At 43.5% G+C, this 13,971-nt stretch overlaps 1 protein-coding gene across 1 annotated transcript in view; it reads left to right on the forward strand.

Annotated features, from left to right (window-relative positions):
- akt1 (v-akt murine thymoma viral oncogene homolog 1) overlaps nt 1–8,217 on the forward strand; it is a gene marked incomplete at its 5' end in the record, with an annotated part of 15,674 nt that extends 7,457 nt beyond the window's left edge. The window contains 9 exons of the mRNA XM_080042706.1: nt 451–582; nt 706–771; nt 1,258–1,326; nt 1,532–1,657; nt 2,777–2,905; nt 6,018–6,232; nt 6,462–6,549; nt 6,766–6,868; nt 7,849–8,217. Of these exons, the coding sequence (XP_079898832.1) occupies nt 451–582; nt 706–771; nt 1,258–1,326; nt 1,532–1,657; nt 2,777–2,905; nt 6,018–6,232; nt 6,462–6,549; nt 6,766–6,868; nt 7,849–7,928 (1,008 nt within the window). The 3' untranslated portion in view covers nt 7,929–8,217. The remainder of the gene's footprint in view (nt 1–450; nt 583–705; nt 772–1,257; nt 1,327–1,531; nt 1,658–2,776; nt 2,906–6,017; nt 6,233–6,461; nt 6,550–6,765; nt 6,869–7,848) is intronic.
- Between the last annotated feature and the right edge of the window lie 5,754 nt (nt 8,218–13,971).

Here is a 13,971-nt window from a genome sequence, read left to right on the forward strand (position 1 = left end):
AAAAAACGTTTTATTCCATCCAATATCCTGGTCTCTCCAAGTTGACCATTACTCTTTCCTCCACCCGCACACCCTTCACTCTCCACTTTCCAGACATCAGTCGTTGGTGGCTTAGCACTAGATAGCATGTCCACCAGGTTTCACCACCCCCCCATGTGTCATGGCATAAAGGTCCCAGGCGAACCGGTATTGGATGTCCCCCACACAACCATTTTCGACATTTTCTTCGGCACTGGGGTCAGAGGTTAACTGAGACACAACCACATATAGGGCCAAAACCATTAGAGCAGTGGAAAGTGCAGGGTGGGTGAAATAGTGCCTTAAATGCTTCTGTGTTGTTGTCAGTGGGGATAGTGTGTGCTGGCTACTAGTCAGAGCGTGAGTTTGTTAATGCTTCTGTTTGTAACCAGATGCCACTTTCTCTCTGTCTCTCTCTCTCTGGCTCTCCAGACTATGCACGACTTTGAATACCTCAAACTCCTGGGAAAAGGCACTTTCGGCAAAGTTATCCTGGTAAAGGAGAAGGCCACGGGACGCTACTACGCCATGAAGATCCTGAAGAAGGAGGTGATCGTAGCAAAAGTGAGTGGATGCCAATGAGCAAGTAACACTGGGGGGAAGGCGGTTAAGCAATGACTGATACCTAAATGGTTAGCCATTGTGAGAGTTGCACAAACACTCTTTTATGGCTTTTTTTTTTCGCAGGATGAAGTGGCACACACACTCACAGAGAACAGAGTCCTCCAGAATTCAAAGCATCCGTTCTTGACGGTAAGGAGCTCCCCCCCGTATATCTCTAAACCAATCATTATTTTACTCCTCTGGAGCCTCTTCAGTCCAAACCAGCAGCATCCATTCAGGAAAAAAAGGGGAAAGTTTTACCAGGAACCATTTTGAAGAGCTGCTCTTACAAAGGCCACAGTCAAGCCAGATCTTTTATAGTAACGGCACGTTCTTTTATTATCAGTTAACCCTTCCTCTGGTGGGTTGTATTGGAAAGTTCCTCCAAAACGTAAGTCCAAGTGCCATGAATGGGGTCAGTGTTTGCCACACAACGGTGGTTAAAAAACAGTCCCAACACACTGGATACTGTTTACCTTAGTTTTTAAAATTATCTTTCTCAGTAGACATTTTTATTTTTATTTTTTTAAACGGCTGATTGTGTTACAATCAGCCGTTTAAAAGGCCAGCTTCCCCTTGAATTAGCTGGAAACATCACTAAGTTCTGCTTTGTGCTTTCTCGTTCTCTGTCTGCAGGGACTGAAATACTCCTTCCAGACACATGACCGCTTGTGCTTTGTGATGGAGTACGCAAATGGCGGCGAGGTAAACTATTTTAACCAATCTCTAAATCTGCAGCTGTAGGTTCTCTTGTCAATGTGAATACTCCTGAGCTCAAACAGTGTTACTCTTCCTGTTTTTTCCTGGACCAACCAATTCTCTCTCCCTCTCTCTCTCCATCCTTCCTCTGTCTTCTCACTGTCAATCTCTCCCTCCGTTTTCCCTCTCTCTCTCTCTCTCTCTCTCTCAGCTTTTCTTCCATCTGCAAAGAGATCGCGTTTTCTCCGAGGAGAGGGCACGGTTCTACGGAGCGGAGATCGTGTCGGCGCTGGACTACCTGCACGCTGAAAGAAACGTTGTCTACAGAGATCTCAAGGTGGGTTGAGAGACACACTCTCCTCGCTTTCTTTCGTCCAGGCCTCTCTCTCTTCTTGTCTTTTTCTTTCTCCTTCCCCACCCCCCCCCTTTTCCTTTAATTTCTTCCCCTGGCAGGATATAAATAGGGTTTGTCTCTCCATCCAGTGCATTGGCAGTGGCCAGGGCTTATTGATCTCTCCCCCTCCCCAGTCTGCACTCCAGACCTCACTGCAGCTGGAGGGAGGCTCTCTGCCCATTCGCTTACTGCAGCTATAGACAGAAATAACCACCAGTCCTCTTTTGAACAGATCGTCACTGCCTCCCAATACAGAAAACATAAATACAGTGCTCTCAGTAGGGAGGATGTTTGTCCTCTCTGTGTGTGTGTTTGGCATCATTTGTATATGCTGGCACTTTCTGCACTGTTTGTTTAATAAAAGAGAAAGTGTCCATCATTATCTAAAGGCAAGTTTCAACTGCTCCTTTTTTCTATACATGTGTTCTCAAAGACTTAACTTATCTCTAAAGATTGGGATCCGAGATGGATGCTGCAGACTGATAGGACATTTTTATTTATTTTCTATCTGGGGGTTATCAGTTTTGGAGTGGGTGGGCATCTGTAAGCCTTGCCTTGCTACTTCCAGCTGATAAAAGCAGTCGGGTCAGCAAAGTGTTCTCTCCCTCTCTCCCTTGGGTTTATGAGGCAGCCTCCCAGCCTGCTAGGGTTCTCCTAAAATTGCCAGGGTAGCAGGATTGGAGGATGTGCTGACTCTGGGCCGGGCGCTGCTGCTGCTGCTGGCCACGTGTGAGCTACAGCTGCCAGGTGACTTTAACGGAGAGAGAGAGAGAGAGAGAGTGAAATAGAGTAGGAAGAAGGACACACTGATATTAAAAGGTCGTGCAACCTAGGGTCATGACACTGCATGATGCACAACCTTAAGGCCCTTAAGGTTAATTTAGCCGTACATGTAATTGCTGGGGAACATTTATATTCAGCTGTGCTTTACCAATTTGCTGACCAATAATGATGCGTGTATTCCCCCCCCCCCCCCCCTGTCACCTCCCAGAATTCTTTGCCTTTTTAACTGAGTGACTTCACAATGATGCTAACACCCGTCTTCTTTCTGTTTCCCCTCAGCTGGAAAACCTCATGCTGGACAAAGACGGACACATAAAGATCACAGATTTTGGCTTGTGTAAGGAAGGGATCAAAGATGGAGCCACCATGAAAACCTTCTGCGGAACGCCAGAGTACCTAGCCCCTGAGGTAACCACTACAGTGATTTACTGTCATGACGCTTTATAGAGACATTTATTAAAGGAAAAAGAAACATAGTCTCTCAATAACTGCCAGAACTGCTTCATAGTTTCTGAAACCCCATGAAGGATTAAACACTTAAGCGCTGTCCAAAATGCGCTTCCAAAATGTGTGTTGTGTTGACTGTGAAGGCCATATCATATGATGCATATCGTTTTCATGCTCATCAAACCAATGGGCGACACAAGAAAGAAATAGTAGGAGCACTTCAGGTATATGTCACGGAAGGGAATAATAATATTGATTTTGGGGGAAAATTCTGCCCTAAAAATTACATAAATAATCCAGATCCAGACACGTTGGGCCCTGCAAGCAAGCATCATCATTCATTCTGTTTCTTCACTTCATTTGATATATGTTTCAGATAGATATTTGGAGAGCTCAGACCTTTCTTGGCTGGCTTATTGCTTCTAAACCAAAAAACAACGTGAGGTCATTTTTCTTGAATTAGATAAAGAATAACATGTTTTCCTAACGTGCGTGACGAGCAGATTCCAAAAAACAAAAAAATGCAGCGTGTGTTGTTGGACATCAGTGGATGAGAAGCATGTGGAAGAAAGGGCAGCTGTCCCAAAAATGCCTTTCTAATCTCCAGCTGAAGTCTGTGAGTTAATGAGTGTGCCGTGTGCCCAGGGCAGGGCAGTCTGATCTCATATGTGCTGTATGGGGAGGGGTGTGGCTACTCCCTGTTGCGTGCAGGTATGACAAGTGTTGGAGTGGGCAGTGTAACCCTATATTGCATTGTGAGTGTAGGGCGCTTCGTGCGCGTCTGTGTGTTAGTGTGAGTCAGTATATGAGTGTTTGCGCTTGCCCCCCTCGCCTGTTGCCGTAAAAATGTTTTCCGGGAGAAGGGTGTCCATGTTGACACAGTTGCCGTATCGTTGTTTTTAGCTTCCATTTGGAATTTTTCGGGGGGGTGGGGGAGGGAGGATGGGTGATAGGCTGGCAGTGCCTCAGGAAACGTGAGCTTCCGCCACTGGAAAAGAAAAGAGCACATTGGCTACAGCTGTTGTGTGGCAGTAGGGGAGCCCACAGCCCCAATGCTGCCCTGGATGCCTCGCCTGACCCTGCATATAGAGCCAGAGCTGTCATGAGCACGCCATCGCACATTGCCTCATGGGAATATATACTTGTTATTTTCAATCAGACCAGACCTGTCTCTAACTATTTAGGGCTGGGCTTGGCTAGAATATTTACTTCCTCTAACTCACACCTTGACACACATTAATCTACTACTACTTCTATAAAGCTTTTTCAGACATTCCTTAGAGTCCACCACACCTGTCCATCCTAAACTCTGTCCTGCTCTGCCCCTCCACAGAGTAGCACAGTCTGTGACAGCTCCAGCCTTCGCCAGCGGAGAGCAAGGAGACATCAGGGGGCGTTACCGTGGCAACGGGGTCGCTGGCGAGCGTCTCTATGGAGAGCGCGGGCCAGGCAGTGTTACAGGTTGTTCTGCAGTAAACAATGACCTTGTTGTGTGTGCTGCACAGGAATGCTGTAACGTCTGGGAATATTCCACCCAGAGTAGGGGGAGTGGAAGAGAGGGAGGAGAGGCCCAATCTGCGGAAGGCCTGACCATTTTGTCTCCGTACTAAGGAATGGGACACATTCACTTACACTTTTATTATATTGTAAGAAGCAGAATTTTTTTTTTTGGCAATGATGAAAACAGATCAGGCGTCACAAGTTTGGAAGATCAACAGCTGTCAGCTGAGAACCTTTGGAGCAAAAGAAAAGTTCTGTATATACAAAGTAGAGTTCCAGAACAGCAGCAAGTGTTGCCTTTATTTGATCTCTCCTCCCCTAGTTGAGCTGCTCCCCTTTGAGCCATTGTAACAGTATTAGTTTGGAGCTGGGGCCTCAAGCAGGCGCAAGCAAGCAAGCAGTCCTGGTTACGTATATGAGGGATGAGCTTGGCTCCTGCGCTCCTGGCAGCTTCACAGCTGTAGCGCTCTTCTACATATATGGGGCAGCTGCGGGCCCAGCTGTCGCACGGTGTGAATCACACGACAGCAGCGCTGGAAATAGAGACGGCCCAGTAATCCTAGCCCTACGCCGGCTTCACGTTACTCCCCCTGCCCTCCCAGTCCTCCTGCTCCGTGCTCACCACTCACCGCAGCGCCAGGCCCAGTGCCCACAGACACATGCGCGCACACACACACACACACACACACAGTAGTTTTGTTCCTTTTACGGACACATCAGTCCATCTGTTTTCCAGGACCCTCTCTCTCTCTCTCTCTCTTCGGCTTGTGCGCTGTTGTATCCATATCTAATTCTATTAATCCGCCCATGTCTTTTTACCTAAGATTCTATTCTTAGGTCTTGAATTGCCTGGAGCAGCATCGTGCTGCTTGAGGTTTTAAGGGAACAGACTGTTCTCATTGTCTTGATTTCACCTTCAACATCCGCCTGGCGAGGTAGAATCCAGTACATGTCCCCAGAGACCTTGGAACAACTCTGCTCAGCAGCACATTAGTCATGCAACAGGTTGCACTGTTCAGTAAGCCCAACACTGAGAAGAGTTGGTCTCATTAAGAACTGTAGCAGTAAAAAGAGTTGTCATCCTATGGAAATAATAGGACTAAATATTTCCCTCTCTGTGACTCTGGTTGAGTTCATGGAGCGGTGGGTTTGTGGGACCAGCCTGTGTTTGTTGCCCCACATTTGCTTATTGAAGCGACCCACACCTCTGCTGCTTGTTGATCTGTTTGTGTGTTTGTGTATGTGTGGAAGGCCCTGTGGTGATTAAATATGCAGGGCTCCAGGGGAAACTCTATCCTTGCTCCTAATGTGAGATGTGAGTCAATGTTGGCTCAGGCTGGGGCTGCCTCACAAGCCCAGACCAGGGGGGGGGGGGGCAGGTGATTTTGGTGGGGGTGGAGTGATGGGGGGGAGAACCCAGTTCCTTTTTAGGGGTTGTATGTGCGGCCCTAAAGAGTGGCTGTCTTCGCAGCCTTTGCAACAAAAAACAAAAAGTTTGTAGACATATTTCTTTACTATTTTACAAGAGCACGAAATATAAATAAACTATAATGCCTCTTCCGCATCCCCCAAGGTGCTGGAAGACAACGACTATGGCCGTGCTGTGGACTGGTGGGGCCTGGGGGTGGTGATGTACGAGATGATGTGCGGCAGGCTGCCCTTCTACAACCAGGACCACGAGAAGCTGTTTGAGCTCATCCTCATGGAAGACATCCGCTTCCCTCGGACACTCGGCCCCGAGGGGCGCTCACTGCTCTCTGGCCTGCTCAAGAAAGACCCTATGCAGAGGTGAGGAGCCTATACTGCATCCTGTACAATGTGTCAATCTCATGTGTTATTATTTCTGACTTGAGTTTCTAGTCTTTTATTTATGATTTTAAAATGAACAGCAATTATGAAAATAACATTAAGAAAGTTGACAATAAAAAATCAGCAGCTACCCCTTTGCATATTTCATCATATATGTCTGCCGTAACACATCCTATCATGTCCTTTTTTTTGTGCCCCGTTCTTCCAGGTTAGGTGGAGGGTCCGATGACGCCAAGGAGATCATGCAGCACAAGTTCTTCGCAGGAATTGAATGGCAAGATGTCTATGAGAAGAAGGTGACTTTCTGAAAAACATTCACGTTTGCTTTGTTTCAACCTCATTTTTCTTGCGATTGTCCTCATAGAAAGGAGGACACTCTCCAATGAAACGTTGTTTCTTCACAGCGATCAATATAGTTACATCACTCAAAGACTGTTATCAGGAGGACACCTGTTATCAAACTGAATGAGGGCGCTGATGTGTTTGTGTCTGTTCTTTCCCCCTGCCAACAGCTGGTCCCGCCGTTCAAGCCCCAAGTAACCTCGGAGACGGACACGCGATATTTCGACGAGGAGTTCACAGCACAGACCATCACTATCACGCCACCCGGACAAGGTAGCACCAAACCACACACACACACACACACACACACACACACACACACACACACACACACACACACACACACACACACACACACACACACACACACACACACACACACACACACACACACACACACACACACAGACACAGACACAGACGGTCTACCTGGAACACCTTATGTGGTATAACGCAGTCACTGTCTTTAGACAAACTTTGAAACTAAAAAGGATAATTTAGTCTGAGAGGTCATCTTCCAAACAAAAGTTTATGGCGTTCTTGGTGTGAGACTTGAGTTAGTTGGTGAGCTCATTACTGTAATGCAATCATCGGGCAGGCGTACAAAGCTCCCTTGAGAGGAGTCTCTTTTCTCTTTCAGAGCCAATGCCGTCACAGAGTTGCCCTATGTATGTGTTAACGACAGCCAGTGTGTAAATGCAGAGATGACACACAGTATAAGAAAATAGATTTGGCAGTATATCTGATTACTGGGACTGGGTTATATGGACAAAATCCAGTACAATTATGTTTTTTAATTAATAGTTTGATATTATCGGGTGAAAGGTTGGCTTTTTTTTAAATATACAGAAAGGAGGTTTAGAAATCATGATAATCAGTGTGGATATAGTGGCGAAGCAGGTGCAGTGTTGGAAATGTCAACATGCCACTTAAAAAAAACAAAGGTTAACATCACAGTGCACCACTATATCTCCCGGCCATAGAAATAATTAGATTAACATGTACTTCTAGAAATAGCTTGTATACTGTAGTTGAATTGTATGTTTATTCTTGATTCATTTCACTTTGATGTGTTAGGAATCTAGAATATATGACAGTTTCACTTTTGAACTACAGAAGAAAAATATTAACCTTTCATTGATATTCTAATCGTTGAGATGCACCTGTGTATTGTCTTGTGTTATATTTTGTCTTTATTGCTCCATCCCTAAGCTCCACAAGACCTAAGCAGCTCTTTGCCCTCTTATCCTCAGATGACAGTATGGAGTCATTCGACAGCGAGCGGAGACCCCACTTCCCCCAGTTCTCCTACTCCGCCAGTGGGACGGCCTAAAAGGACTCTCATGCATTCCTCTGGTCCCACCATCTCTCCCCTCACCCCAAACCGACTGCACTCTCAAAAGAGTTGTGTTTTCCAGGAAAGGAGGAAAAATGCAAGACGAAACAAAGATAACTGTGGTTTGTTCTGTGAGGCCTTTGAAGACTTGACCACGGAGAGAGAGAGAGAGAGTTAACACTATTACCATGCATTTCCTGCTTGTTATGTTGTATTCTGAGCAGGCATCCGTACAGCATAATGAATGGGGAAGATGTGGTCATGTTACGCACAAATAAGGGCCGCTGATGTGAAATCATGAAAAGGGCCATTTTTGTATTGAAAATATATCCAACTGAATATGAATCGACCATTTCAAATAGAAATAGGCATGCCGTGGACCAAAAAACATCACAAGAGCAGAGAGAGAGAGTGTGTGTGTTTGTTGAGTGGGTCATAAAGAAAATGCGTATTTTTCTCTGTACGTCTTCTGAACATTTCAAATTACCATTCAGACTTCCAAGAAATTGTTTGGCTTCAAAAGTGAATGTATCGTATAAAATAAAAAGTCAATCTTTCTGCATATTTAACGTGTTGTAACACATGGCTGATCCCTCCTAAGACTGAAGAAAACCAACTTCTGGAGAGGTTTTTAATCACTTTTCTGCTATCCTGATGCAAAACTGACACCAGAGTGTCTGTTGTTTTATCATGCATTTGTCATCATGAATCAAATTGTGCAATGAAATCTGATGTGAGGAATGACAGACCTGGCAGAGAATGCAGTGATTAACCATTAAGGTAAAAGCTGCCCGGTAGTGGATTCCTCTGTACTGTTTGCACATCATAGATACCCCCAGATTCCTGTTCAGGATAATAAATACCCACCCCCTGAAGTAATTGCTTATAGTTCCTGATGCCTTCTTATCTGGATGCTGTGCTGCTGCAGACACCAATTGGTTTTTACCTCTGATCAGGGTCAGTCTGTGCTGACCCATCACAATCTCTTCTATCTCTCTCTCTATCTCTCTCTCCTCTGGGTTTTTCCTCCATGTACAGTACAGTATTGGGTGTTTTTTCCGCCTGGTGCATTCACTGCAGCCTCAATGAGGTCACTTTTTAACATAATCTACTTCTTTAGGAATACTTTTGCAAACGGACTGGGCTTCAGGGGAAGAACACACAGTCATCTTTGATTTTCTACTTTTTCTTTTTTCAGGGCACTTCTGTCCCTTCTTGAGCTTCTGAGTTATTTATATGAGACCAGCATTGACTAAAACTAGTTTGACTGTGCCAATGATATGCACTTTGCTGCCCCCCAAAATGATTGTATTTGGACTTGTACTTTATGGATGGGTAAAGGCTAAATTAGCGTATTTTGTATTGTAAAATTCAAATGTTGTGGATGTGGATACAAAGGAAACAAGGATTGCTTGTTTGAATGATTACTCCCCTTCTCACAGTCTGCTGCGGCTCAACTGAGACCAGTGGGAACGGACACTGTATTTCAAAGCGTACTAAGACATCTCCAAAATAAAAGCGCTTCAGTATTTTTTTTCCAGATGACAGATAACAATTTTTCAAAAAGTGCATCATACGTTATTGAATGTAATGGTTTTTATGATATTGTTTTCACTTCAATCGTTTGGCGAACCTTTGTTCAGTTTTTTGTTGAACCTGATTCTTACTTATTCCTATGCACGCTCACCCTTTCTGCTGTCACCTTCTGAAAATAGGGAAATTCATTTTATACTTTTTGTTTTTTTATTTGAATTTTTTTTTTGTTTTGTACCATGCCCTCCCAATATTCCTGAGACTGTGGACACCAGCTTTAGTAAACAAATAATATAAACTTTGTACACTGTTTTTACTTGTTTCTTTCAACTTGATGAAATAAAAGGTCTTAACAAGGAGCTGTGTGGAGTCCATCTTTTATTGTGAAATCTCACAGCGCTGCCCTTTTGAAAAGCCCAGACTTCAAGAAATCATTCAACTCATAATCAAACGATAAATAAACCTTTGCGAAATATTGATTTCTGTGTAGACATTCCCACTGTATTTACAGGGAGGGCAATGAAAAGAAAGTCCACATTCATTCGGATTACATATGGCTATATGTCCTTTGAGAGCCTTTTAAGTTGCAAAGCAGCCACATCTGTAGGCTGCACCTTCACTCTCTGCCCCTAAACGGTAAAAGATTAGCATTTGGAGCAGAACGTTGGTTTATCTAAACCTCACTGCGATCGCAACCTACAGATAAAAACATGGCTTAGTGTTTGAGACCAAATGTCCCATTGCTTAGTGGCTCTTGTCTGTCTCTTGGCTGTGTTCTGTGCCATTGCAGGAACTGCTCGGGTCCACGTCTGGGGCTCTGCAGCTGGCTCTGAGATGGTAGAGACGCTCCCCGCGGGGGCCAATGGGCAGATGGTACGGGTCTCTGGAGCAGATGTTGACAGCCAGGGCTTCGCAGTCTGTCTTTTTTTTTTGGCCAGCTGCAGTAATACACAGCGCCACACTGCGAGACCCAGGCTTTGGCCCCAGTGTGGCGCTCACCTGACAAGCCATCGCATCACCTGACTCCAGCTGCACAGCACTGCCCAGAAACACAGAGCAAAAGAGCCTCTGCCACAAAGGCCTCCCCAGGGTGATGTAGTGTGGGTGTTGTGTGGGGAGCATGTCACTCACACACACACACACACACACACACACACACACACACACACACACACACACACACACACACACACACACACACACACACACACACACACACACACACACACACACACACACACACACACACACACACACACACACAAATATGTATGTTGAGGCAGTGGAGGCTGGCACTGACCCATGCATTTAGGAAATATAAGGCTTTTGAAGAAGAAGGGAATCCAGGTGGAAGTCACTGTCCAGTATGGATTTTTCTTTTAGAATATTTTTAAATGATTAGTGAGAAGTTGGAAAAGACGGATGCATATAAGGATTTTGAAGCTTTGAGACAAACCAGATGTGTTAACGCAACTGCCACTCAAAATCCAGCGGATGCAATGTATATTTGCTATTTTCAGTGTTGAAGATCTTATGGCGGTTTTGCCATTGTTTTCTAGATGAAAGTCTCAGTTTAAGGCACTTAACTGAGACTGTAAACTATTAACCTTTTTCTTTTCTTTTTTATCTTGAGCTTACAGTCTTGTTACTGACTACGCTGCTCTGCTGCAAAAGAGCATACAACCATGACAAAACACTCACCAAAAAAAAAAAAACCTGTAGGAGATAGTGAAAGCAAGACAAGATAAAACATGAACCGCTATCTGGATCACAAAACTCGATCAGTGTGGGGTCATGTCAAAATGTTCTTCAGTGTACATTTCTGTTGTTAGCTTCTGGGGCTTGCTGGAAGAGCAGGGTTTATTTTGTTCTTATGAGGGGACGTTTTAGTGTGACAGGGCCCTAAGAATCAGGTTCAACCTGTTTACTGCAAGCCCCCTTCATAACACTAAGCAAAGATAAAGTCTTCACGTGGTTCAGATTGCTGCAGCTATCGACTCTGAACTAAAACTTTGATCACATTAATTCATAATGCATAAATATAATACTTTATTGTTCCCTTTGTGAAATTCAACAACAATGTGTACAAATAGTAATAAATAAGCCCATTTTTACCAGAGTTAAATTCACACATTGAGGCATGAACAATTATAATCTCTAGTAATATGCTTAATGCTGAAATCCTGCATAAAGAGTGCTTATAATTTTTTGTGATTTAAATACCTTTTCACTCAACTATTTTTCTGCTCAAGTAAAAGTATTTCTACACTGTTGTATTGCTACTTTTGCTTATGAAAAATAAATTCAATTCCTTCCAAGGTCCACCACTAACAGCCAAATATTAGTGTGTGTTGAAAGGGATGAATGAATGATAGCCTACTGGTTGCAATAATGTGAACACAGGGAGACACTGTGACTTTGTGGCTACCCTTAACATCCTGAATTAATCTTGTGATGAAAATGTGAGGTTTCCTGAATACCAAACCGATAAATTGGAACTATGGCGCCATCTAGCGGGTGTTGTCTGTAGGCTATGTAAAATGCATTTCCGTTGGATTAACATTCCATAGCCACACATCATCATCACCAGAGGTTTTGTTTGACTGTAACTGGGAGCAAAATTTTGAAAGACTGCGTACTTCAGGTGGACTTTAACTTGGGGCATGATAGCCTATTTTAATGGCATTTTCCTGATTGCTTGTGTCACACACCTTTCGACAACAATAGCTTACATCAACTTTATTTTAATCTCAAACCAAGTCTCTTCCCTGAAGCAGCTGTTTCAACTAGTAGTTTGAAGCAATACTTTTTTGCTGTCTTTATTTTAAACTGACCGCATTATTTCCTTTCTATCGCCCTGCTCGACCGAGCCAACGCGAATCACAGGATAAACAGTCAATAAAGGAGAAGATCGTCTATGAAGATGATTAATCACCAGATGGTTAAAACTTAAGTTCCCCCACTATGCAAAAAAAAAAAATCACTTATCCCAACGCATGCGCCCTTCACCTCAACTTTTATTTGCCCAGGCAATGGCATTTGTCTATATATTTATATACGCCTATCTATTCATTATATTATAAGATGTAGGTTGAAGCTCGCCTCTCCCTGTAAAACAATCTATTTTATGAGTAGCCTACATAAAGTGGTAAGTTGGCTAGCAGCCTGCCTACGTTTACAATCACTGTACTTTGATGCCACCTCGAAATACCCTACACAACTTCTACCCATTCACATCATGATTGTAGCGGACATGGTGCCACCTGATGCCGACATGTCATGTGACACTTCTACATGTGGATAGTGATGAAGTAGAAATCAAACCACAAAACCCTGGGATTACTTAGTGGAGTAACTTCTCCATCTACTGAACTTGACAGTTAATGTTAATACTTTGGAGATACACATTTGTATTCAAAATATAGGCTACTATAAACATATAAATAAAATTAATTTAAAATAAGGCTGAAATCCAAAAGGATTTTTGAAGCCGATACCAATATCAATATTAGGGACTTTAAATAGGCCTACAGGATCATGGTTTATTGGCCTATGGTAAAAAAAAAAATCTAACAAATACATAAAATAAACTCAATATGTATGTAGGCCTAGGCCAGGGGTCCCCAAACTTTTTTCACTGAGGGCCACATACAGAAAAATCTACGAAGGGCCGGGCCACTTTGCAAAAATAACACATTTATCAGGACATGTAGCTGCTCTGATGTTTAGTTTCATAGTGTCTTCGTAAATTGTAATCCTTCTTCACGGCAACACTTTCCTTGCACATTAAACAGACACATTCCCCCTCTTGTTTATATGGCAATGATACACCCAGTATTTTCTGCCTTTGCGTCCAATGTCCAGCAGGGTGAAAATAGTATCCAGCCGAGGTCCCGACCCTCCTAGGGGGGTCCGGGGGTATGCCCCCCCGGGAGATTTTTTAAAGTTTTTAAAGCGAAATGCATGAATTTGGTGCACTTTGAGAGGGAAATTAAGAGGCTAAATCTGAAGAATTTTGTATGAAAAAAAAATGGAGACACTGTGTCAGATGAATTAGAAGCTATTGGAGAAGGACGCATAGATTTTCCATAATAATATTAATTTAAAATAAAATATTATGCAGGGTCCTCTGGGATGGGCTTGTTGCTCATTTTCTTTTATGGGACATATTTGTCTGTAATATAATGAGTGCATTTAAATTATTTAAAAGCGCCATATTACATTATATTTTTAAAATGTGCCACGGGCCAATCAATCAGTTTGACACCCCTGCACTAGTGGGTTAACTAAGAAATGCAAAAAAAAAAAAAAAAATAAAATATAAAAAAATAAAAATAAAATAAAAAATTACATTATCTTTTTAAAATCGGCCGCGGGCCAATAAAAAGCGGGCCGCGGGCCACATTTGGCCCGCGGGCCGTAGTTTGGGGACCCCTGGCCTAGGCTATAGGCTACATTTAGCCAAGCCTACTTGGCTTTTCATTGTGACCTACAGAAACACATTGTC

The sequence above is a fragment of the Ammodytes marinus genome (genome assembly GCF_949987685.1).
Source record: "Ammodytes marinus genome assembly, chromosome: 15".
NCBI classification, from domain to species: domain Eukaryota; kingdom Metazoa; phylum Chordata; class Actinopteri; order Uranoscopiformes; family Ammodytidae; genus Ammodytes; species Ammodytes marinus.